A 24,118-nucleotide genomic window follows, 5' to 3' on the forward strand; every position below is an offset into this window, starting at 1 on the left:
TGGCCCTCATTGTTTGGAATCTACCCCGGGAGCGTCGTCACCCGAACATCGGCCATTTCACTCTTTTTACTAGTGCTCTGCGATTTGCAGAAAATATCATCTGCCAAACCTAATGAAGATGGCCAGTCGATTTCTCGTTTCTTCATCACTAGACATGAGAATGGCAGGGGTCCCGAAAATGGAAGGTTACACTCAACAAATATCGCTTTGTGTGTTGGAATGGTCGTTATAATGGCTGTTTTAAAATTGTTTATTGGTCTTATATGCTCTGTCGCTTGCTTGATCCCTTCTGGGTGTTTGCCTGCTTGTGCACAGCCAGAATTTTGACGTCATGCTACCAGGCATGTTGTTTACAGCAGGTTTGATGTGGTTAATGAAGGTTGTTAAGAGACGGGGTATTTGCATTGAGAATATATTTTCTGGATAATGGAGGGGCTTTGTTGCATGGGGAAAGCGACCGGGATCTGATACGGGATAAGCATAGTCTGCCTGGAATATGTACGTTGAGCGAGATCCATCATTGACTGTCACATGAAAAGTGGCGCATGTCATCCGATCTTGCCCACCCACACCTTTGGCCGCAATTAGAAAAACCCTGGTCATCACTGGGAAATCTTTGCATGTACTCCACAGATGTCTCACAATCCAACGAGAGAATACAAGTTTTGTTCGTAAAAATACGTTCAAGCCTTTCATCGTCACTGCGGAATCTACATGTCTGTCATCAAATCCGACATCTACAAACGTCATAGTCTTCTAAACTAGATCGACGATCAACAGTTCTCACGTACTCCTACCGGAGGGCTCCACAAGTCTCACTCTCCTCCCACCACCACCCGCAGTGATCCCTGCGCTACTATCATCCCTCGTCTCCAGTCTCCCTCCCATATCTCTGTCCACACCCCTGCCCCTCTGACTCTCACTCCTCGTACTCTCCGCCCTCACCAAGCCCATTGCCCTCGATGATGCGACCCCTGTTGCAGCTCCAAACGCGGCGCCCCCGACGCCACTAAAGCCTCCTCCGCCTAGGGGGGCGCCGCCTTTATCGCCGCCCGGCGCGGTTCTCTCTCCGACAACACCAGCACCGGCGACGCCACCACGCGTGGCCAAAGCTGCCGCTCTCATGGCGGCGCCACTATCCCGGACTCGGCGGCCATCGTCGCGAACGCGGCCGCGGTCCTCGCCGGCCTTGCGGCGCTTGATCTCTTCGAGTTTTTCGTCGCGAAGAGGCCCGCGCACGCAATCGCACAAGCAGCCGCTAACCGGGCAAGCTCCGAGCGAAAGGTTCGTGTCGATGTGCCAAGCGCGGAGGCAACTCGTATGGGCGGTGTGGCCACATGTGGCGCAGGAGGAGTAAAGTACCGGTGGCAAAGGTGGCAAAGACGGCGACTCCGTCACGGCGCCGTGATGACGCGCTGCGGCAGATGTGTTGAGCGAGGGTCCGCCGACGCCGGAGTTTGCCGTCGTAACTGTTGTGGTTGTAGCCGTGCGGGACATCTGCAGGGAAGCGTCCGAGGGCGTGTGGCTGTGTCGACCTCCGTTGGCGGCCTTATGCCTAGCGTTGGACCGGGGGATCGTGATGCTGTTCACGCTTGCATTATGCTGGTGACTTCTGGTCCTGCTCCGGCTTTTGCTCCGTTTCTTGGGCGCAACGAGCGGTGCTATGTCTGTTGGTGGTAGTGCACTCCAGCATACTGGACATGGAGCTTGCCGGCCCTTGCAATTCTCGCATAGTGTCTTGTCACCTGGGTTGTTGATGGGGCTCTTGCACTGTGTGCATCGAAGTCCAATTTGAGTTTCCTGAAGTGCTTGCTCGTACACAGCGGGATACGTTGGATACGCCACTCGTCGCAGAAGAGCAGCAGCATTGAAAAGCCCAAGTGAAAGAAGCTGCATGTGATACGTTTGCAATATTGATTCGGCTTGCAACGGGTTAATGCCGGTGCGCGTGAGCGGTGCAAGTTGCGAATTTAGGATTGCTCGGATTTGGGCGGGCGACATGTTGAGAGAGTGAAGGTGGTCTGCATATTGGTTAAGAAGGGTGGACGTAGAGGCATCTGCGAGAGGGTGAGTATGAGGCAGAAAGTCGGAGATAAGCAGAAGCATGATTGAGACGGTTTGCGCATCAGAAAGTGTGTTCGTGTGGAAGTCAAGAAGCCATCCAAGCATGTCTACGAGCGCGAATGGGGCGCTGAGCTCGCTGTCCACGCTTGCGTGCTTGGAGAGGAAGTCAGCGAGAATCAGAGCGTCACTGTCCGCGTCTAGGGTCTCAATTGCAGCAGGTGCGCTAACAGACTCATGGAGCAGGGACGGAGGGCGAGCGAGATTCGGAGAGGGAGCGTCAGCTGGACCATCGGGCACGATAGTGCCGCTTGCTTCCATGATGTCGAAGTTACTCACAGATGCTTCTGAGAAGCTGCCATGAGTGCTTGTGAATGCATCTGACTCTGAGCTTGAGTTGCGCATGAGCTGATTATGCTTCCGCAATGTCTCAATGTCATGGATGGCCTTGCTTTGCTCTGAACTCGAGCTTATGACGTTGGTAGTGGGGTTGGTGTTTGCGACGCTTGAAGCTACGGCCTCGTGCACAATGCGTCCTTGCTCGCTTGTACTGCTACTAACGTTCCCATGATCCGGTACCGAGTCATCGAAATTGATGCGCGGCGGGGGTCCCTAGGCCCAAGTCAGCGTTGGGAATGTGGCGCATGCGTGAAGAAGCCATTTAGCCGAACGTGAGAGGTGTGACGAAACCGGCGTACGCACCTTATGCACGTCAGCACGAAAGCCACCCGGTGACTCCATGTATGGGTCTGGCCCACTCGTGGATGTGGCGCCGTTACCGAAGCTCGAGAAGGCTGGCCCACTGCTTTGGTGGTCCCAACGGTCCTGCAACGACTCCGCATCCTGCGCGTGCGACGGCGATCTGCCACTCGCGAACGAGCCTGGAACGGATAATCCATGCGAATCAGTGGAGGCGGAAAACATAGCGAAGCTTTCCCCGGAATTATGTCGATCGAACTCAGGGCGTCCATTCAGAGCCGGACTGCTACCGTACGGCTCCAAGCTGAGAGGAATACGCGGCGGAACCCTGTAGCTGCTCGCCATAGCCCGTCGTTCTTCGAGGTCGTTGGTCGAGAGCGCCCATGAAGGGTGTGCAATGCTCGACCTGCGCGCCTGACGCCGGGATGAGGCTTCCGACCGGTCTTGGCCTCCTCTATGAATAGACCTCTCCACAAGGGAAGGTGGTAGGGTCAAGGCTTCGTCCTGCTCGGGGTCTGGAAGAGCGTCTTGTTCCACATGCGTCGAGGCCTTGGGCGGGTTGATCGCACGGGCGATCGGCGTTGGTACCTGTGATGAGCTGTCGGCTGAAGCCTGGGCCTGCCCATCCGCGCCGTAGATTGCGCGCGCGACAGGGATGGGAAGGAGGTCCTGCTCTTTCTTCTCTGTCAATACATTCTTGCTCACTGCTGACGGAAGTGGCTTGGCCGGAGTAGCTGGCTGCTGCTCGAGTCTCCGCCGGTGATTTGCAGTCGCGCGTTGTTGCACAGCATCCGATACTGTTTGACCCACCACCCTCCACGAGTTCGCCAATCGATGATTGCCAGCTTTCTGGGCGTACTCTGCATTTGCGTCGAAGACTTTTTGGATAGTTTGAAATGATTGGATCGTCGGCGGATCCTCGATCGCGATCATGTTGTACTTCTGGGCAAGAAAGGTAAACAGAGGGACATTAATGGACCCGGGTACAACACCGCGAAGGGCGACCTGATCGGGCGTGAACGAGTGCTTCTGATTAGCAAGGGATTCGTTGAGGTACAGCATCTTGCCAGGATTGTCGGAGCTGGGCGGTGTGCTGCTGATCGACTTGGTCGAGCGGTTACTCGACGTTCGCCCATGGTGGCGCTTGTACGAGGAGCTGAGGAAGCTGTCATCGATGCTGTCATCTGCAGAGCTCCGTGGAAGACTGCTCTTTTCGGACAGCTCGCGTTTCGTTCGCCCGTCGGTGGTGTAGGTTTCGTCCGAGTCGTATCCTGCCGAAGGGCGGCGGCGGACACGTTGCTGCGAAAAAGCGCCAATGTCGCCGTTGGAGGAGACGGCAAAGGAAGACATGTTACGCCTGTCCACAACCTTGGGAGCGAAATGCACGTCTGACTGGGTGAAGATACCCTCGCGCCCAACGGTCCAGAGGAGGTCACGAGAACGCCACAGCAGATCCGTGGGAGCAGTCTGATAGAGGGATATTTCCCGAAAAGGCAGGGACGGACGGCGGAAGTCCCACACATGCACGACGGGGTGGTCCCGATCGTACGCCGTTACAAGCTGCGTGCATTGCCACACGCCGTGGTCTTGACCCGGAGACCAGAAGGGCGGCCTCCACTGCGCGTTAAAAACCGGGTACGGGGTGCGGATGACCCAGGCAGGCTTCTGGCGGCGCTGGTCGGAGGAGAAGTCCCAGATGCGGACGGAGCGGTCTGCGCTTGCGCTGGCCAGGTGCTTGCCGTCGGGATGCCAGTCAATGGCATAGCACGTCTTGTCATGGGCATTGATCTTGAGCTTCGGGGCACGATTCATGCGGTAGTCCCAGCGCTGGATGACGCCGTTCTCAGTGCCAAAGGCAAACTCGACGCCGTCGGTGGGCGACCACTTGATGTCGCGGATGCCCTCGCTCTGGCCCGAGTAGCGGTCGCGGCTGGGGCAGGACATGACATCTTTCTTCATGTCGCGCAGGTCCCACAGGCGGGCGGTTGCGTCACGGCTGCCGGACAGCAGCAGGTAGCCCTGGTGCGGGTTGAAGGCCAACTTGTGGACCTGGCGGTGGTGCTCGTGCAGCTGGGCCAGCTCGACGCCGGTGCGGTTGAGATCGTACAGCACAACCTTGCCATTGGCGGCGGCGGTGGCGATGTGGGAGCTGTAGCTGCCATGCGACCACTTGACATCGTGGATCTCGAGCGTGTCGCGGTGCCTGGTTGGCGCGGAGGGGGCGCCGGCCTGGTGGTGCGAGGCATAATTGATGATGGCGGCGCGCAGGTTGGTCTCCTCGGCGCACTTGGTGCCAGTGATGCGGACCGTCTTGAGGATCTCACGGCCAGCGAGGACGGCATGTGTCCGCTCCTGATTGATGTGGACGGCGCCGATGTCAAGGCCGGTCTTGTGGCTTGCATCTTGCGACGACAGCGAACTCAGCCTGCGGGGGTCAGCACGGGGTTGGCGGTTGCGCATCACACGACGCACCCGGGAATTCTGGGCTGGAGCGGCGGGCGCGCGCTGTCGGGGCGGGCCTGCGCGGCGCTGGGCGGGCGCGAGCCGTAGCTGGTGAAGCTCTGCTGGACAAATCTGGTGAAGGCGTTGCGCGCCTGCTGGCGCTGGGGCGGCAGCGGGGGCGCAGGCGGAGGGTCGGCCGGCATGGCGTGCGCGGGGAGACTCTCGCTGGACCGAGGGGGCTACTCGTGGTCAACGTGTTCCTGCATCCAGAGCCAGGGCGTTGCGGTGAGGGCGCGGTGCGGCGTGGAAGGCGGACCGACTGCAGGCGGGTGCAGCCCCGGCAGTCAGCAGCTGCTGGATCGGCCTCCGACTCGCGGGGGCGCGTGTGACATTTTGCGTGGTGTTGATTCACTTGCAGGCCCGGCGCGCGCCCAGCAGCTGCCCTGGCCGGCACTAAGCGCAAGCGGCATCGAACGCAAGATGCGCGGCCGTGCGTGTGTCCACATGGATCTGTGGCGGGCTAGACGCTGCACGCCGCCGCGCCGCGATTGTCTCTCACTCTAAAGCTCCCGAACTCCACAAAACCGCCACAGCCAACCTTCACGCGAGCGGCTCCCGCCCGAGTCGCTGTCATGCTTGCCTGACGGCTCCTTTTCCTCCACCGCCGCCCGCTCCCTCCCCTCGCCAACCATCCGCCATGCCCCAACACGATACGCCGCCCGGCCCAGTCGCTCCGCTGGTCTCCAACTCCACCACGCGCTCGCTGCTGCTGTACCTGCACTACGCCTCGCCCATTGTGCTGCTGCTCTTCTTCCTCACTGCCTTTACAATCCGCTCCGTCGCCGCCTCGTCCTCCCCTAATCGTAATCCTAATGATCTCGACACCACCGACCATGCGCCTACCGGCCCTGGAGGAAAGCCTCTGCCCAAGCGCACCCCTCCGCGGACACCGCCGAAGAAGGACCCCCAGGCAGACGACCTGCCACGCGCCCGCAAGCTGCTTTTCGAGTGGCTCTCGGTCCTGGTTGCCCTCACCTTCGTCGCCAACGCCATTAACATCATCGTGCACGCCCTGTACGGCCGCAGCGAGCAGTGGTGGTGCGGCCAGTCCGTCGTGGTAAGACCGGACGGGACGCCTGAGAACACGAACACCCGGCTGACTTTGCCAGATCTACCTCGTCGGCTCGTTTTTCGTCTACATCCTCTTCGTCATCTCCATAATTGACACGAAGCCCGCGCCGAACTTTGTGCATCAGGCCACCTGGATCTTCGCCCTGCTGTTCGAGCTTGCCCTGCTGGCCGCCTCCCTTGCCCTCTACACCCACAAGCATCGCGAGCCCCGTAGCGGACATGGAGGCCGTGGCAAACTTCGGTACAATATGACTGAGTGGGAGGTCACAGAAGTTTGCGTCGATCTTCTGCGCATCATCTTGCTTGGCGCGTTGATCGGCTTCTACTTCGTCTTCGTGGCCAGACGCAATCACAGCAAGCGGTCCGACGCCGACGGCCCGAGCGAGACCACCGGACTCCTGGCTGCACACAACGCGGAGAATGGTAGCGCCAATGGCAACACGCACTACGGCTCCGCGCCCTCAGGAGGCAAGCACAAGCACACCGAAGGAGCACCTGCCGGCTGGAGCCGACCGGAGAACATTCCCTCCCGGAGCTGGTGGGAATATCTCAAGGGCTACTCGGTCTTCTTCCCATACCTCTGGCCGTCCAAGGACCGCCGGTTGCAGATCATGGTCGTCATCTGTTTTCTGATCGTCGTGCTGCAACGGGTCGTCAACGTGCTCGTGCCCTACATGGTGGGAATCATCACCAACGAGCTTTCGGGAGACGAAGACCACCCGGTGAGGATGCCATGGATGTACATCTGTCTCTACATTGTCTGCCGACTCCTCCAAGGAAGCAATGGGCTCCTCGGCGCCGCACGGTCGACGCTGTGGATCCCTGTCGGTCAATATTCTTATCGTGAGCTTTCCGTTGCCGCGTTCGAGCATGTCCATGGCCTGAGCTTGGATTTTCATCTTGGCAAGAAAACCGGAGAGGTCCTTTCGGCTCTTGGAAAAGGCAGTTCCATCAACACCTTCCTGGAGCAGGTGACTTTCCAGGTTGTCCCAATGCTGGTCGACCTGTGTGTTGCCATAGCATTCTTCCTCATTGCATTCGATGCCTACTATGCTCTTGTCGTAGCTGTCGTCACTTTCTGGTATGTCTATCTGACCATCCGCATGGCCCAATGGCGTGCGGAGATCAGACGCCAGATGGTGAACGCAGACCGAGAAGAGGATGCAGTCAAGTAAGTGGAGTTCGGCGCTTGTTAAACAGTGTCACTGACTTTGTCAAGAAACGATTCGATGGTCTCGTACGAGACGGTGAAATACTTCAACGCCGAAGCCTACGAGTTCAACCGTTATCGGGCGGCTGTCAACAAGTACCAAGCTGCCGAGTACAGGGTGCTCTTCTCCCTGAACCTCATGAACATCACGCAAAACCTGGTGTTCATGCTTGGGCTGATGATTGCCTGCTTCATTGCGGCATACGAGGTGACGACTGGTCAAAGCAAGGTAGGCCATTTTGTCACGCTTCTTACGTACATGGCGCAACTGCAGCAACCTCTGAACTTCTTCGGAACGTTTTACCGCATGATCCAGTCGGCAATGATCAACTCGGAACGCATGCTTGAGCTTTTCAAGGAGCAACCTACTGTTGTGGACAGGCCTTACGTCAAAAACCTGCCCACTTGCGAGGGTGACATCCGGTTCAACGATGTCCGGTTTGCGTATGATGAGCGTAAGCCGGCGCTGCAAGGTCTAGACTTCCACTGCAAGCCAGGCACCACGACAGCATTTGTCGGCGAATCAGGCGGCGGCAAATCGACGGTGTTCCGCCTTCTCTTCCGCTTCTACAACATCCAGGGCGGTACCATCCAGGTCGATGGTCACGACGTTGAAGATATCAGCATCGATTCCCTCCGGAGGCACATCGGTGTGGTGCCACAGGATACGGTTTTGTTCAACGAGACACTCATGTACAACCTAAAGTATGCCAACCCTCGTGCAACGGACGAAGATGTGTACAACGCATGCCGCGCAGCGAGTATTCACGACAAGATCCTCACATTTCCGGATGGGTACAACACCAAGGTGGGCGAGCGCGGTCTGCGGCTGTCTGGCGGAGAAAAGCAGCGGGTAGCGATTGCGCGCACGATCCTCAAGGACCCGCGCATCATCATGCTCGACGAAGCCACGGCGGCGCTGGACACGGAGACGGAGCAGCACATCCAGGAGGCGCTGACCACACTGGGCCAAGGGCGGACAATGCTGGTCATTGCGCACCGTCTCAGCACCATCACACGAGCGGACCAGATCCTAGTGCTGCACGAGGGCCGCGTGGCGGAGAAGGGCACGCACGAGGAACTGCTGGCAAAGAAGGGCAAGTACGCGGGCATGTGGAAGAAGCAAGTGCGGGCGCAACGAGCAGCGGAAGAAGCACGGGTGCTGAAAGACAAGGCGGACCGGCTAAGACGCGAGTCGAAGGATGGCATAGTTACCGAGGGAGAAGGTAGCGCCAGCCAGAGCGAAGACGAGCGCGAGAAAGCCAAGTCGAGAGAGAACGAATCAGCAGGCAGCGGGGACGGCAGGGCGGAAGGCAAATAGGGGTGCAATCACATGTGCACGGCAAGATGATACGTAGAGAGGCATCGCGGCGTTGGAGTTGGGTTGGCTGAGTGTCCTCTAATAACGTACACGGGACTCACGAGGCTATGATTTTCTTTTTATTTCCTTGTCAATTGGACTCTGTCTCATCACTGCTTGAATGGGGGGCTAAAATACGATGCTTGACGGCGCAGGCGGACGGGGTATCTAGTATGGAACTTTTGCGCTACAGGACGTGCGCATGTACATATACAGTAGCGCGTGTCACTGGCTGGAGGACAAAAAATAGGCTCTGTACAGAAATGGGTGCTACACCCGCTGCTTCCGCTGTTGATGCGGTGTAGCGCTGGCCTTGTCGTTGTGTGCAGATCGCAGGGGCGCACAGAGCGTCGGCGGGCAGCTGCTGGGCGAAGGGCGGAGAAGCGCATGTCTCACATTTCGCAATCCAGCGGCAGTGGCGGCAGCACACGGCTCGCAGGCAATCGATCTGGGAGCGAGCTTCGCCACAGCGGCGACCGGTGAGGGCTGCGCTGCTCGGCCGGCCGGCGAGGCGACGAGGCCCGGCAGTCCGCCCAGCTCCCAGCAACCGGCTCGCCGGGGCCACGCACGCTCGCCGAGCATCAGACCCGCAGCTGCGACTCCGGATCGCTGGGTTCTGAGCGATCTGTCACCTGGGGTGTATCGTATCGTATCGCATCGTGCAACCTGTCGCCCACCGCTCCAGCTGCGCAGCGCACCAGACCCGGTCCCCGCCTCGCCTCGCCGCCTCCTCGCATCGCAAGGCAGCAGCACCCTAGCACGACACCACAACCTCCCACACAGCAAGGGCGCGCCTGGGCTCACGTGCCCCCGATTGCGCAGCAGATCAGATCGAGACCCTCTCTCCCAGGAAAATCGCTCGCGACAGACATGACTTCGCACCATCCCGCCGGCGGCCTAGTGAGGCTCCCTCCCCTCGACGCCAGTCATCTGCCGCTGCGATGCGTCGCAACGCAACCTGTGTCGTGAACCGCGCTAGACTCTGGGGCTAACGGCTGCGCTAGGATGAGCTCCCGGAAGATCCAGCTGATCATGAGGACAACCGCACCTTCACCTCGTGAGCACATCCCCTTTCCTTGACTGGTGTTGTTCCTCTGATCGGCGCTATTGATCCTTCGCCAAAGACGTTCGGGGGGATAATGACGCGCAGCTGCTGGACCTGACATTCCCGCTCCCTTAGCTAATGCAGCCAGAGGTCACGGACTGTGGCGTCGAGCGTAACAATGTACCGCTATGAGAACGGGAGGAGATACCACGCCTACCGTGCGTCTCAACCCTGGACTCCGCTTTGGGCCGACTGACCGGAGCCGCGCAGGGGATGGAGCGTACTACCAGCCCAACGATGATCGCCAGGCGAAGGCGGGCAGCATAGAGTATGTCTCCCTGGGGCCAATTCCTCTTCACACGGCTGACATTGCCCCCAATTGGGAAAGGCATCACGTGTGGTTGTTGACCCTCAACGACGCACTCTTCTTCGCGCCCTTGCAGGACCCGCAGAAGGTGCTGGACGTCGGCACTGGTACCGGCCTGTGGGCTGTCGACATGGGGGACAGATACCCCTCGTGCGAGATCATAGGCACAGATCTATCGCCCACTCAAGTGCCCTATGCACCACCAAACGTCCGCTTCGAGATAGATGACTGCTGCAGCGAATGGACGTATCCGGAAAACAGCTTTGACCTTATTCACGTCCGTGGCTTGACGGGCAGTGTAGGAAACTGGCCCAAGTTTTATCAAGAATGCCTGAAGTATGGAGATGATGTTTTTTTATTGTTGACCAATCAGAACGCGAATACCTATGTTGCGTGTTAGCCCTTAGCAACTTCCCCCACTGACCTCTTGTACTACCATCAGGCACATTCGACCGAACGGGTACCTTGAGCAGTTGGAGTTTGGGGTCGATATTCACACGGACCCAGCAGAGACGCCTCATGACGAGATCATTAGAAGCTTTGGGCCCCTGCTCGTCGAAGCTGGCGACAGGATGGGCAAGACGTTCGAAATCTCGAGCCATATGACCCGGCTCATTGAGCAAGCCGGTAAGTCTTCGACAAGGTCCCGGCATTTTACATACATTCAGGAACGGGTCAAGCTAACCACCAGCAGGCTTCGTAGATGTCATTACAAAGCGCTTCATCTGGCCCATTGGCCCTTGGTCTGATGACGAACGCCTTAAAGAGCTCGGCCGCTGGAACCTGAAGAACTGGGAGGACGGTATGGAAGGTTGGGTAATGGCACTGCTGACCAGGATCCACGGGGTGAGTTTGAGCATCCTAATTAGTCACGTGCAGGACGAAGGCGGGCCGTTGGTTGGCTGACATACCTCTCTCTGCTATAGTGGTCCTACGAAGAGGTCCAGAATTATCGAGCACAACTATTGAGAGGCGTCAAGTCGAAGGGGGTCAAAGCTTGGCACGACGTGTCCGTTGTCATATTTTCTCCATACAAGCGCGCACTTGCTAATCTAGACCTAGATGTGTCGTCTACGCACGTAAACCCGAATAAATGAATTGTAACGGCTTGGATGAGCATACACGCAACATGTACATGCAGGTGCATCAACGGCCTTTTCATGCGATTGATACCCTCTCAATTTAGTTTCATTCTAGACAGCAACGGTTTTTTCCATGGCATCTCTATTCCCTTTTTGTGCCTAGAAAAAGGAGGAAATGGCGAATTCCATGTCGCTCTCATTCAGCTAGATCGGAGCGGACCCTGTGGCCTAGAGCACCAAAGAGAGTCTATTCCATTATCGTAACAGACACGACACGTCAGACATGTTGAGAGGACGCACGGAATTGCGCGATTCGCGACATCGTGAAGGCTTCCCGACAAAGGTACTGTATTCATGATTGAACAGAGAGAAGTCGCACGCTGTGCTTTTCTCTGCCTATCAAACGCTCATGCACTTAAGCGCCGCCCATGCACACGATCGCACCCCTTTGAGGATGCCCTGTTATCGATCCCGGAAGCGGACTGAAGACATCCTGTTGGTCGTCTCACCCAGCTTCGGGCCACTCTGCATCAACCGGCTCCTGCGCCGAAAACCACGCTCCCGGGAAAAAGAAATGAGATGAACAAGCGTCGATTCCCGGAAAGGGTGCCACGAAAACCACATTGATTTTAGCTTCCCATGCGAAAAGGTAATCGCGGGAAAGGACTCGTATTTCGCTGCCGCAACCAATAAGCTCCAGATTAAACCTCAGGCTGCACCTGCACCTGCGCCTTCGAAGGCGGCGGTGGTATAGGTTTTTGAACGACGTCAGACCACGCATGACGTTCGTGGCGTCTGGGGACTGGTCTGGACTGCAGGAGATCGACTGTCTACCGGGACACCTCCACCTCAATTCCATCTTGCTTTATTGTGTTCCTGCCGTTACGCAATGCAAGAGCGTTAGCCACAGTATGTATCACGTCCGATAGGGCAAGCGACGATCGCTTACAACATATCCCATCTCTTCACCGCGGAGCCGCGTCTTCTTCCGCCGTGCATGACTATCAGCCCCCAACCAGAAGATTCCGCCATCTTCCGACCATTTCTTCTTCGTTTTCTTTTCTTTTTCTGCTGCGGATGCTTTCTTCGTCGCGAATAGGTGCGTGCGTATGTGCGTGCACATGCGCTCTTTGACGTAGTCTCTGCTACCTACACTGCATTTGCATGTAGCTGTCTGTAGGTATACGTGATGCAATCTGCAACTCCCACCGGACGCAAGCTTTGTGCATCCGAGAGCCGTTGAAAAGTGGAGGCGGGGAAGGCAAAAGCAAACATAATCTTGCTTCCTGTCTGTAACACACCTCCCACTTTTCCGTCCCTGTGTAACCCCGACCATTCGGACACACCCACACCAACAAGCTGGCGTTATATTGATTATAGCAGTGCACCGCGCCATACCTGCATGGACATGTGCTCATCTTTCCTCTTTTTTTTTTCTTAGCTGTACACATTCATTCTTTCCAGAGAACAAACTAAAAGGACAGGACCACGTGTTTGCCCAGCGCCGGAAGATAATCAAAGACTCGCTTTGATTGGTGACGTAACTGGTACCTTCGCTTAGCCTCGCGAGTTTCGAGTATATTTCCCCCGGTCGTGCGTGGGATGAGCGGGCGGGTTGCGACTTCTCGTCCCGTCCAGCAAGCAGCAGCGGCTCTTGCGGAGGGGCAGCCGATAGGGCTGTCGGATGCGCAGGCATTGATACCCGTATGCGGAGTCGGACATGATTAACCTAAAAAGTAAATGCAGCAACCCACCCACACCACTTGTTCCGGGAGTCAGTCCGTTGGCTGTGACGTATTCAATTTTTTGGGGGCCGAGAGTGCGGGAGGCGGTGAGGCGAGAGGATGCACATCCGAATCGCATGAGTACGAGGATGGAAATGCTTGGCGTTTGATGCGCCATGGGTTCGGGAGCTTGCACTTCTTGTCAGGCCATGTCAATACGAGTGCTTCATCTGCCTCATGGTGGCTGATGGTCTGGACTGACGGAGCAGTTACTTCCAGGCAATTTGCAGACCCTTGTTCAAGTTCTCTCGTCACCGGCACTTGAAGATCGGGTATTCAACCAAATATGCTGAGAGTTCGCAAGTATGCTTACTACCGCTTTCACATGAGTTAGATCATTGGAACGCTAAAGCTTGTTTGAATTAAATCTTCAACATGGCAACTATACCCATATGCTTCCGCTCATATGCTTTGCCAAGTCCTCATGCTTTCTGCGTTGCTCTTCACTTCCCGGAAAAGGAGAAACTAAAATTAGAGAGGGATGGCTGACCATCCACTTCCTAATGGAGCAGTTTGATCACCCTAATGAACCTCCAAGTTCCTGGCCTACAGGGAGCTTTTGTCCACCTCGATTGAAAGCGCTGTACCATGGACTTATTTTATCCCTCCGCTTTCCTTCTTCCTTTTCTTCTTTCCTTTACGTAGATGGGATTCCGAGACTCTCGCTATACCCTTCTAGTTTTAAATCCATTAGTTTTCTGTTGTTTCACACTGAAATTGTAGCTTTTCAGAAGGATTTGTGGAGTTATGCTGTTGTCGCTATCGGTTAATACATTTCTTTTCCACCCCTCAACGGCACTTCTCACTTGAGCTTCACCGCAGCCACTTCAACATGGTCGAGGCATACAGGAGCTTGAAACAGCCATTCTCAGGCTTAGGAGAGGTAAGAAATGTCCTTTTTGCTTTGCACAGGGGTATCAGCGCCCACTGGGTATGCAACCCGACTAAACACAATTGGCATAACGAAGTGAGCAGGCGCAGTACATGGAGCAGTTTCGAAGGGGAATCTCACTAAGATCAGTAAGCAGTGCACGAAGCGGAGAGGAGTGACGCATTCCAATTTGATTAGTGGCAGGGCAGTGTGGGAAGGTCATGATAGTGGCCCAGAACCTTTGCGGGACGAATGAGTGAGAAATTCAAGAACACGAAGGATGGGAGTGAGCTTGCGATATTTAGAGTCTGGATGGCTCATGGAGCGCACGATATCGTTAAGTGGGGCGTGGCTGCGCCGTATGACTCCGTCTGTTTTGGTATGCGGCGTGGTCGACTCGGTACCATTGCTACGGATGAGGCGGTGAAGTCATTCAGGAGAACCTACAATTGTCGGTTTGGGCGCCGAATCCCGATGGTGCGAACAGAAACTGGGTCGAAGATGTCAAGATGCTAATGTACTTCAGCTGCACTGTTCTGCTGGGTGAGTTGCACGGTCATTAGAAAACATCACGCCACCAAGCGATCTTGATCGTACGTGATCACTTCCATCTGGAAACACAGGAGTTCTGCGGCACAGCCCGATGGCAGGGATTATGACGTGCATGAAAACCATATCTTCTTCTTGTTGATTCTTCAGATGAAGAGGGCCCCTAAGCGGCACGGATTAAGCGCCGAATGTGGCAATGAGAGCATCTCATGCCGGGGCAACCAAAAAACCTGGCCCAAGCTCCAGACTTCCAAGGGTCCAGTTGACCCACATGCCCTTATTTGAACTCCAAAGGAAAATCATAAAATCGTAAAATCATTCGCATGCAGCAATCTCGTTAAAGTACCAGAGATGGGCGTTAACGTCCACGTTCAAACCCCATTTAGCATTGCCGGATAGGTTGGAGTTGCCCTCGTAAGTGGTGATGTCGTTGGTAGTCACCGCAGCATTGTTGGCACTGCTGATGTAGTACTCGGGAGAGACGTGCACGTAGCCCATGTTGAGAGTCGGTAGGCGGGGAACCTAGAAGATAGTAAGCCTTTTGTCCCGAGAAAAGGGGTGTAAGAGTAATGGCATACGGGGTCATTGAGATGCGTGACGCGGTAGTTGTTGCCCTGAGCCGTGATATAGTCCGACAGAGCGGCCGGTCCGATACGAGGAGCCCCGTAAGTGTACTGTACGGTCGTCAGTGAGTTATATCCAGACGTAAGTTTAAAAATCAGACTCACCAAGACTACATTGTAACCACTGTTTCGTAGGTCCGCCGCAGCTAAAGTGGCCACCGCACCTCCCCTATTTTTATCAGCTAAATGTTCTGGTATCGAGGAGACTGAGGTACGCACAGGCTGTGACCGGTGGCAACAATCTGATAACTGGGATTGGCCGCTCTGGCCGATTCTACAGCGGCAACGACATAACTGCGGGCTTCTTGCCACGAGTTCCAGAAGCCCGAGTGTGCGGGGCAGCCGGAGCAAATGGTGGTTGCCGTTGTCCCTGTGATGATTGGTTAGGCTACAGGTACTGTGGAAGAAGTCGAAGAAGACCAACCGAAATCGAAGTTTGCAATCCAATTCTGAATAGATCTCGAGCCACGGAAAGACACAACGATCAGTCGATTGGTAGAGTCGGTGGCTACAAAACCCGTCGTATCGGTAACGGCGGAGCTGTAAGAAGGTTAGTCGGAGATTTCTACTGAAAAGTTTACATTGCTTCTGTAAAATGACTATACGAGAGAAAGAAACAAGAGTCCACCATCAATTTTAACATGACGGGGCATTGGTTGGTAGAAGGAGTCCAGTCATGCTTCATCCAGGAATAAATCCAAAGACGTGTTCGATAATGAAAGATGAAGGAAATGTGATGACTCTTGACAACAAACTCGGACAAGGGAGGGACCTGGCCACTTACTCTTCGAATTCGACGACGGTGTTGGTGGTTGCGGCATCCACCAACGGGCAATTGCCGGCTTCGCACGAGACTTCGGTGCCCGTCGAGTTGTTGTTCTGGGCGCAATACGATGCAGCAGAATACTGCTCGAACAGATTGAACTTGGCAAGCAGGTCGGCGCTGACAGCTGGGTAGGTGTGAGCTCAAGTTGAGGCCAAAGAATTCATGGTGGAGTACCTCTCTTCTCAAGCGGCGTCGGAGCAGCGATTGCCCGCCATGACAAAAGCGCAAAGACGACAGACAGAGACAGACGGGCCATGATGAACAACAGAGCGGCGGCGAGGGGAACACTGGCTGCTTGCTGGCCGAATAACGGCGAACGGCAGCGGGCTTTTAAGCGCGGGCATATTCACGAGGCTGGAGAAAAACCTGGACAAAGGCAATAGAGAGATGGAATGTTCCCTCGGTAGACGCGAAAAAGCGACTGGGCACCGAGATCGCTAGCGAGGAGGAGACGCCAGTTGCGGAAACAGGCAGCTCCTTGCAGTGGGACCTGCCTTTCTCTACAAGTCCTCATAGTCAGTGCTTGTTGAGAGCCGCTCCGCTAAGTGCTGACTCGGCCAACGTGCGACTCCGATAGGCTGGCGGATGTGATATGAATAGTGTTGGACATGCGCCGGGCGTAAGCGCAGCGGGCAAAGGTACCCAACCAGGATGGCGTCCGCGCTCTATTCGCACCTCTCCACACGGCGACCGATTGCGGGGAAAGCCATCGTTGTGGCTTTTTTTCGTAGGGCTTCGCGAACGGTCATTGCGCCGAAATCTTGCACTAGCACCTGACCACGATGGAGGGGAAAAGTGGGAAATCTAAGCGACAGTCCACTTCAGGCTGCCGTGTCGGCCAGGTACGATGTCATGTGGCTGACTGGCGTCGGATCGCCAGCGACAGCCAATGCCCATTCCGGTGTTCCTGGCCGAGGCGCCGTGGTCTGGCAATCACGAATCCTTCGCGCAATCGGCAAGATGGCGGGGGAGGGCGTAGATTTGGCACTATTGAGAACGAGGGGAACAGCAGGGCACCTTGCATCCGCGCACTTCCTGACCGAGGCCCCAGTGTGTTAGCCAATGTTAGTTCGTGGAGTTCAGAACGAGGTGACGCGTCGGTCCGGATAAAAGAGGAGCGAGTAGAGAAGAGGGCCGGATGAGCTGCATGCTGCAAGGGCTCGAAACTCAGCCCCGCGGCGGGGAATGATCCGGCTCCCGACATCAACCTCGCCATCATAACAACAGCCGGGCGCGAACGAGCGCCAAACAGTGGAATTGGCACAGAGAAGGCGAAGAGGCGTGAGCGGGAAGAGCCGAAGGGACCTCGAAGAACAGGTGGGAATGGCTAAGCACGTGCTCGCGCGACACGCGACGCGCCTTCTCGATTCGCCGCTGCCGCCTGTCCGCCGCTCCACAAATGTAGTCGCACCACTTAACACGCCCAAACACAACTGCTCAGCCCACGCATCATACCAATCACTGTCAGGCCCAAGGAACTGAAGTTGCGCCCACGCCATGAGCTCGACACCACACCCCACCATACTCAGCCGCCACAATCCCGCGCCATAACACAGTCACCCATTTATACGTCGCTGAACCTATCCGCATAATGCCGACAATACTTAAACAGACATCCAAGCAAGCAAAGGCCGAATACCGCAAGAACGGTGGTCGTCCTTCCGAGAGCCAGAATCGACGTCTGGAGAGCCACGCCGCTAAAGATCGAAAAGCCGAGGAACTGAAAAAGAAAGAGAAAAAGAAGAAGGAGGCCAAGAAGCGGAGAGAGGAGAAGGAGCGGAAGGAGAAGGAGGCTCTCCGCGCAAACGGCATTGGATACGCCACCCAGGCCTGCGGCTATAAGTTCACCCAGCACCGCCAGAAAGACTGGTTCCGAAGTTATCTTCAAAAGGCTCAGCCGAAGCCGGCGCCCGAGCTCAAGCCTGAGCCCGAAGACGCAAACCCCTTCAGATCTTCCCAGCTTTCGCAGCTCGAGGCCGCCGAAGAGCAGTGTGGCCAGCCTGATGATGCTGTTTGCAATGACGCAAGCGAAGACGACTTACCTGACGATGATATCCGCAATGAGGTTAACGAGGTCGATGATGCCGACAAGGAAGATCAGAACTGCCAAATCGCTCTCTCACCGGAGCCTACCCCCCGCAACTCAACGAGTCACACCCATAACCCAGAGGATGAGAACCATGTTGATGGACTCTCCGACACGTTCACCCAAGCAATCAAAAATTCCGAGTCGGTGTTCAATGCCGCTTTCGGCAGCGACGACGATTCTCTTAATCCCTGGAGTACTGACGACATTGACGAGGAAGCACTGATGGCTGCCGTTCAAGGTCAGACGCCGACTTCGAAGGCCTCGATCGCAGCTCCGGCTGAAGAGGTTGACGATTTACCGTCAATGGATGCGGAGCTAGTTGACAAGCTGGCTTCAGGCTCGGACTTACAAGTCGCCCGAGACCCTACTACATCCGCGAATTGTCAGCCGTGCGCCACTTCCTCTGATTCATTTTTCTCTTCGGAGTTGGATCTCTCGGCTGAGGATCTTGCGGCCATCGATGCGATGGTCCCAGAAGCACAACCTACGCCTTCGAAAGTCCGTGCCCCCACCCAGCAGCATTTTCCTTCGGTGGCGCCGCAGCCAAAAACACTGAACAGTGCCAATACGGCGCACCCGACTCTCGACTTGCTGTCGACGACATCTGCAAAGCAGGCCCAGAAGAGAAAGGCGGATGTTTTAGATAACCACGAACTCTCTTCCCCGACGCAACGCGTGGAGCTCACTGCTAAGGGGATGTCTGCTGATAGCGGCATGCTTCCGCCGCAGAAGCCGGATACTTCTAGAGTCAACCATACGTCCGCCACTGGCCCTTACGAGTCAAGGTTCGCCGCCTACGGCCTTTCAACGCAGCTCATTCACGAAGCTGCATTCGAGGACGACGACTTCTAAAGTACACGACAAACTTGACTGTGCAAAGTACTACAATCGATCTACTGTGCCACACATTTTACATCGTAACGCTCCTCTGCCAACCAGGTGCTCAAACAACGGCGAATCTGGCATGACAGGGGAGGGCCTGAAGACACAGGCCACAATATTTGGACTTTGGGATTTTCTTGTTTAATATGCCTTGGTTCTGCGGGGCACCATTGGAAGTGCCTTAAGTAGCGGCTCGAGGAGCAACCCACTGAGCACTGATGCTCGGATTTGAAGGATGGAACATGAGAGTTAACAGCTGCATGAGCGGGGGTTTAAGGTGAATTTGATACGGCATTATGGTCAGCGGGTCTAGGGTGCATTTCAAGGTGTTTTCTACACGTTGGGCGCTTCTTCTTTTTCAGTTTCAGCATTCGATACCATCATGACTTTGCATTGAGTTGCGCCTCAATTAGAAGGGAATTATAGGCTACTGCGGCAGTTAGACTTTTAGAGCGAGTACCTTGTTCTCGCAGATTCACGAAAGGGCGTAATAACACGGAGCAATATGCAATTCAAGTAGATTATGAGTACTTCCATCATTGAAAGTCCACGTCAATGCGTTTAAAAGACGCCGAAAATGCAACAAACACTGACCGAGACCTGTTTCGTCTTGTCAACACTCTCTCCATGGACTCGAGCTGGGGAAAAGCTACAGCACTTGCTTCTATAACAGCACACAGGAACAACAAAAAAGGTCTGCGATGATTCCTTTCAAAAACTCAAATTTCATTCATATTTGCTCTCCATCCTCCGCGGTAGCAGCCTCTTCTGCCTCAACCTCTTCGTCCAGGTCCTCAATGGGGAAAGTCAAGATAGCAGCAATGTTGCCCAAGCCCTCCAGCCTCTTCCCGCTCTCGTGCGCCGAGCTCAGCACGCGCACCTCGCCGCCCTCCTGCTCCCTGACGCGATCGACCAGGCGCACCCAGCGGCGGCGGGTGGCGATGTCCTGGCTGCGGAAGAGGGCGTTTGAGATGAGCAGGACGCCGCCGCCGCGGCCGACGGCGCCCTTATCGACGGCCTTTTCGACCTCGCGCGGGCCGTACCACGCGCGGCCGTCGTCCATGCGCAGCAGCTCGAGGAAGCGGTCCATCAGCGCCGTCTCGCGCGCGTACTTGGTGTCGCTGAGCTTGGCCAGCACCGTCGGCGACTTGAGCACCTCGTTCAGCGCGTGCACGTGGCCCGACGACGAGTGCGCGACCAGGATCGACTGCACTTGCGCTTGCAGCGGCTTGTTGCCCGTCGACAGGGCCTGCTGCTTGATATAGGCCTGGAACGAGGCTGCGACGAAGCCGGGCGAGGCGAGGAGGAGCGGGCGTGGGTTCGAGAGGTCGATTTGGCGGAGGAGCGTGCTGAGGACTGTCGAGAAGAACTTGTCCATGCCCTGGAAAATAGTTAGCATAATTCTTTTGGAAACATTCTTGGGGGAAGAATTTAGTAAATCATACTTTGTCATGATCGCCAGTCCCGCCCCTTCTCTTCCTCGGTATAGGCGTCTCCACGCGCTGGCGCAGGATGGTCTGATGCTCGGTAATCAGGCAGATGTTCGCCATGCCCTCCTGCATCACGACGGCCCAGACCTCGGCGCGCTTGGTGGGATCGGTGGCCTCCTTGAGCGCCTCGAGCGCGACGCTGTCCCAGCCGTCATTCTTCTCGAGCACGAACTGGCGCTGCAGCTCCAGGTCCAGCGTGTGGCTCTGGTTCAGGCCGACAAACTCGTTCTCCTCGGCGACCTGGCCGGCGACGTGCAGCTGGCTGCTGCCCGCGTCGAAGTCGGTGCGCGTCACCCGGATCGTCAGCGTCGTGTGCACGCGCTTCGACGACGTCGCGCCCGTCGCCGACGCCGTCGTCACCTTGCGCACCGCGGCCGCGCGCAGCGTGTCCAGCGGCCGGATCAGGTTGTACGCGTGCCACATGTCTTCCGGCTCTTCGGGTAGTAGCGTCGCCGTGCCCGCTCCTGTCCGGCGGTCGATGCTTTGTTTGATGAGGCGCATGGTGAGTCGCGTGCGTTAATCGGACGTCGTAGGCAGCGGGGATGTATGGGCGCACGAGGTGGGAAGGAGCGGCGTGGTCGGAAATATATTGGTCGTGATTGGAGTTTGGGCTGGCGAGCGCAGTGACGTTTGACTACTGCCTGCAGCCCCGCAATGTTGGCCCCACTGCCGGGTGGTATCGATAAGCAAAGAATTAACAGTTTAAGCTACAAGAAAGTTGGTCTTGATTTGGAAATGAATTGGTGATTATTTGTGAATGTTGAATTCATTTATTTTTAGTTAGACGGCTAGCACCGTAGCTGGAGAACAGCAGCCTGAGTGCATATTTCCTTGGAGAAAATGGACCACGAGCTACGCCCGTCCTCCAGCAATTGCATACCAGTAGGTCTACCGCCCGAACCTCTTGATCTCCCACCACCTCAGCGGCGGAAATACGAGCGCAGCCCATGCGAAACCCACATAGTTGCCCATGTCAGCCCCATAATCGCCAACTGTCTTGGCAATTGGCCCAATATACCAAACTTGTGCCATGGACAGGATAGCACCCGCCCATCCCACCAAGAAAGCTATCAGCGCTGCAATGCCCAGTGGCAGGTGTTTTTTCTCGTCCCAGCGCGCCCAGTCCCAGGTCCGTCCCACGTTGCGCCGGAAAAGCAGATGCTCCTCGAGCGTGATGGCTAGCCAGATGCACACCCAATACCCCATCAGCGCGAGGAAGTTGGTGAAGATCTCAGCCAGGTGAGCGCGTCCCGCTGCAGCACAGACGGTATAGATGACGACGCCAATCGTGTTCCAGGCGACGCGCGGCACCCGTGCGCACCAGCGGCCAAGGATTTGAAAGTCAACGCCGGAGGAGTAAGTCGGCACGATGAGATTGGCGATAAGCCCGAGGGCGACAATGACACCGCAGAACTTGCCGAAATCACCCAATGGCGCGAACCCTTCTACAATGAGGGCGCCTTGCGAGGTCCCATATGCAGCCTCCCAGCTTGGATTGGCAGCCATGCCCGAGGCTAGCCCGATCCCGACGATGAATGCGAAGGTAAAACTGGCGGACAGACCAACCATGGTTACAGCGAAGACCTTCCACGAGGGCGTGGACGACGGGTAGTAAACAAAATAGTCCGCAGCACCCCCGCCATACGTAATTGCAGCTGCAAGGCAGAGCGAGAAGAAGGAAAGCCGGTTCCCTGCAAGCGTACGTGCATCGCCAGCCGAGGAAGGGGTTGTGGTGTCAAAGTTGGGGCCGGCAACACCAGCTAGGATGCAGATGATCATGAGCTGGGGCAGCCAGGCGTAGCGCTCATACATGTGGAAGACAGAGTAACCGAATGTAGTAATACCCCAGGTAATCAGGGCCACAATAACGATCCCTACCACGACGGACATGCTGTTGGTAGATACAGCTGAGAGGATCTGCCCCGCAACCACGCAGTCGATCATGGCGTAACCAAGGAGGACGATGATGTTTAGCAGCACCACGATCTTAGACGGATACCAGCCCATAGTATAGCGTGAAAAGATCATCGTCCTGTTCCCGGAACGCGGGCCAAAGGTGGCGGCGTAGGCGACACCAAGGCACCCCAGGAGCATACCAAAAACGGCACACAGGCAGCTATCAGTGAAGCCAAGGTAGTAAACCGCGGGTCCAAGCATGCCAAGTGTGATGTTGTTGGCTGCTAAATTGACCGAGAACCACAGGATCGCGATCTGCGAGTAGCCTAAGGAGCGGAGGTCGTGCCGCTCCTCTGGCTCCACCCGCTGTATGCCGCGTGCCTCGAGGTTGTCTTGAGCCTGTCAGCGCGTGTCTTTTCAATCAGCAGAACAGGTCAACATACATTCCACGAGTGTTTCCTCAAAAGCTTTGTACCAGCTCTTGGTGGCATCCAAGGCAATTGAAGGGCGGCGAACCGAATCTGGGGCGTGATCTTGAGCGGCCAGTTGTTCCTCGTCCCGCTGGGGCGGTATCACGCCCTGCAGCTGTGGAATGACGCCCTTTTCGACGTCAGCCGTCGTGGCGACGTGCTGTTCGTGGGGCATGGCTCCCTACACGAGAGTCAGCATTTCACAGCCCGGCACGCAGGGCAGGGGTTGCAAGGCAAGCAGCATGCGTCCTTTCGCTAGAATTATCTAGATCAAGTTCAACCGTATCCTCTCAGAACGACGAGCTACCAGACGTCTCACGCACCCAACACCCCACGCAAGCCTGCTGGCTGACGGTCCGCTCCGCAGAACGTGGGGGGAAGAGAATTGGCGGGTGGTACAGTGAGACGCTAGGAAAGCCCGCCGAACACCGGTGTCATGCTGATGCTACCTAGATACCTTGATCCGAGAGATGCTCCGTGCGATTGGCCTGCATTGTGCTTCGTTGTCGTACTTTGAGTGTTCTGGACGCGTGATGGAAAATGCAACAAGAGGTAGACAGGAAGGTGTTGTTGTTGAGGTGGTGGGGTGGTGTGGTGGTGTGTTCTTGGAAAATCTGCGAACTGAGTCGGAGCCGACCGGAGGCGCTTCTAGAATAGCGCCGATCCTGTGTCTCCTCTCCCCACCGTGCTGGGCGCCAAGTTTCTGGCTTTCTGGGTGCTGCGACGTGTTCGTGATCTCTGCAGACGTGGTGTGGCAGACCCAAAGCAGAAAACAATACCCTTCCGACCATGAAGCGGACGAGCGGTCCGGACTCTTGGTTGACTGTGGGGTGCAGCACCCCCGCAATGGCCACGACTTCTCGTTCGCTAGTCATGCTTGCGATCTTCGGTAAGCTCCAACTCAATCTCACACGCTCTGTGGACCATTTGGCCGTGGTAATTGCCCGCCTCTGGTAGCCTAGCGGGCCGGCAGTCATCCAATCAAGGTAAGGTCCTGACACGGGCAAACTCTTATGCGTAACTAGACACGACACCGTAGGAAGTTGCCACGTTCACGACTCTGGGAAAGTAATCCCGACACAGGAGCAACATGTTCTGAATCGAAAAAGTCAATTAGGTAGGCGAGAGCCTCTACATTAAACACCTGCTATGCAATAATGCTAACTAAAAACGACACGGGTATTCGCTTTTCTGTGACCTTCGCCTCAAGAAATGCTAATGACACCAGAAGGAAGATATTT

The 24,118-nt window shown here is 56.1% G+C and overlaps 7 protein-coding genes across 7 annotated transcripts; 3 read left to right on the top strand and 4 right to left on the bottom strand.

Moving 5' to 3' along the window:
• Positions 1-783: 783 nt before the first annotated feature.
• LTHEOB_7783 (WD repeat containing protein) lies at positions 784-5,405 on the bottom strand (the record flags this gene model as incomplete). The annotated part of the gene is made up of 4 exons (XM_035517187.1): positions 784-2,673; positions 2,764-4,227; positions 4,291-5,185; positions 5,233-5,405. The coding sequence occupies 4 exons, from the start codon at positions 5,403-5,405 to the stop codon at positions 784-786; spliced, it is 4,422 nt and encodes a 1,473-aa protein (XP_035370802.1).
• Positions 5,406-5,899: 494 nt separating this feature from the next.
• On the top strand, positions 5,900-8,864 carry LTHEOB_7784 (Vacuolar ABC heavy metal transporter; the record flags this gene model as incomplete). Its single annotated transcript, XM_035517188.1, has 3 exons — positions 5,900-6,319; positions 6,372-7,504; positions 7,553-8,864. The coding sequence occupies 3 exons, from the start codon at positions 5,900-5,902 to the stop codon at positions 8,862-8,864; spliced, it is 2,865 nt and encodes a 954-aa protein (XP_035370803.1).
• A 1,262-nt stretch (positions 8,865-10,126) lies between these two features.
• Positions 10,127-11,408, top strand: LTHEOB_7785 (Methyltransferase type 11; the record flags this gene model as incomplete). Its single annotated transcript, XM_035517189.1, has 7 exons — positions 10,127-10,166; positions 10,219-10,276; positions 10,337-10,630; positions 10,758-10,942; positions 11,010-11,161; positions 11,242-11,324; positions 11,378-11,408. The coding sequence occupies 7 exons, from the start codon at positions 10,127-10,129 to the stop codon at positions 11,406-11,408; spliced, it is 843 nt and encodes a 280-aa protein (XP_035370804.1).
• Positions 11,409-14,916: 3,508 nt separating this feature from the next.
• On the bottom strand, positions 14,917-16,306 carry LTHEOB_7786 (Lipase class 3; the record flags this gene model as incomplete). The annotated part of the gene is made up of 7 exons (XM_035517190.1): positions 14,917-15,123; positions 15,180-15,275; positions 15,330-15,393; positions 15,444-15,594; positions 15,649-15,764; positions 16,009-16,174; positions 16,225-16,306. 7 exons carry the CDS (start codon positions 16,304-16,306, stop codon positions 14,917-14,919), a joined length of 882 nt encoding a protein of 293 aa, XP_035370805.1.
• A 1,335-nt stretch (positions 16,307-17,641) lies between these two features.
• On the top strand, positions 17,642-18,991 carry LTHEOB_7787 (Tyrosine recombinase; the record flags this gene model as incomplete). Its single annotated transcript, XM_035517191.1, has 1 exon — positions 17,642-18,991. One exon carries the CDS (start codon positions 17,642-17,644, stop codon positions 18,989-18,991), a length of 1,350 nt encoding a protein of 449 aa, XP_035370806.1.
• Positions 18,992-19,751: 760 nt separating this feature from the next.
• On the bottom strand, positions 19,752-21,012 carry LTHEOB_7788 (Nucleoside; the record flags this gene model as incomplete). The annotated part of the gene is made up of 2 exons (XM_035517192.1): positions 19,752-20,402; positions 20,467-21,012. 2 exons carry the CDS (start codon positions 21,010-21,012, stop codon positions 19,752-19,754), a joined length of 1,197 nt encoding a protein of 398 aa, XP_035370807.1.
• Positions 21,013-21,399: 387 nt separating this feature from the next.
• On the bottom strand, positions 21,400-23,752 carry LTHEOB_7789 (Nucleoside; the record flags this gene model as incomplete). Its single annotated transcript, XM_035517193.1, has 3 exons — positions 21,400-22,799; positions 22,851-23,058; positions 23,657-23,752. The coding sequence occupies 3 exons, from the start codon at positions 23,750-23,752 to the stop codon at positions 21,400-21,402; spliced, it is 1,704 nt and encodes a 567-aa protein (XP_035370808.1).
• Between the last annotated feature and the right edge of the window lie 366 nt (positions 23,753-24,118).

The sequence above is a fragment of the Lasiodiplodia theobromae genome, assembly GCF_012971845.1.
Source record: "Lasiodiplodia theobromae strain AM2As chromosome Unknown scaffold_24, whole genome shotgun sequence".
Taxonomy (NCBI): Eukaryota; Fungi; Ascomycota; class Dothideomycetes; order Botryosphaeriales; family Botryosphaeriaceae; genus Lasiodiplodia; species Lasiodiplodia theobromae.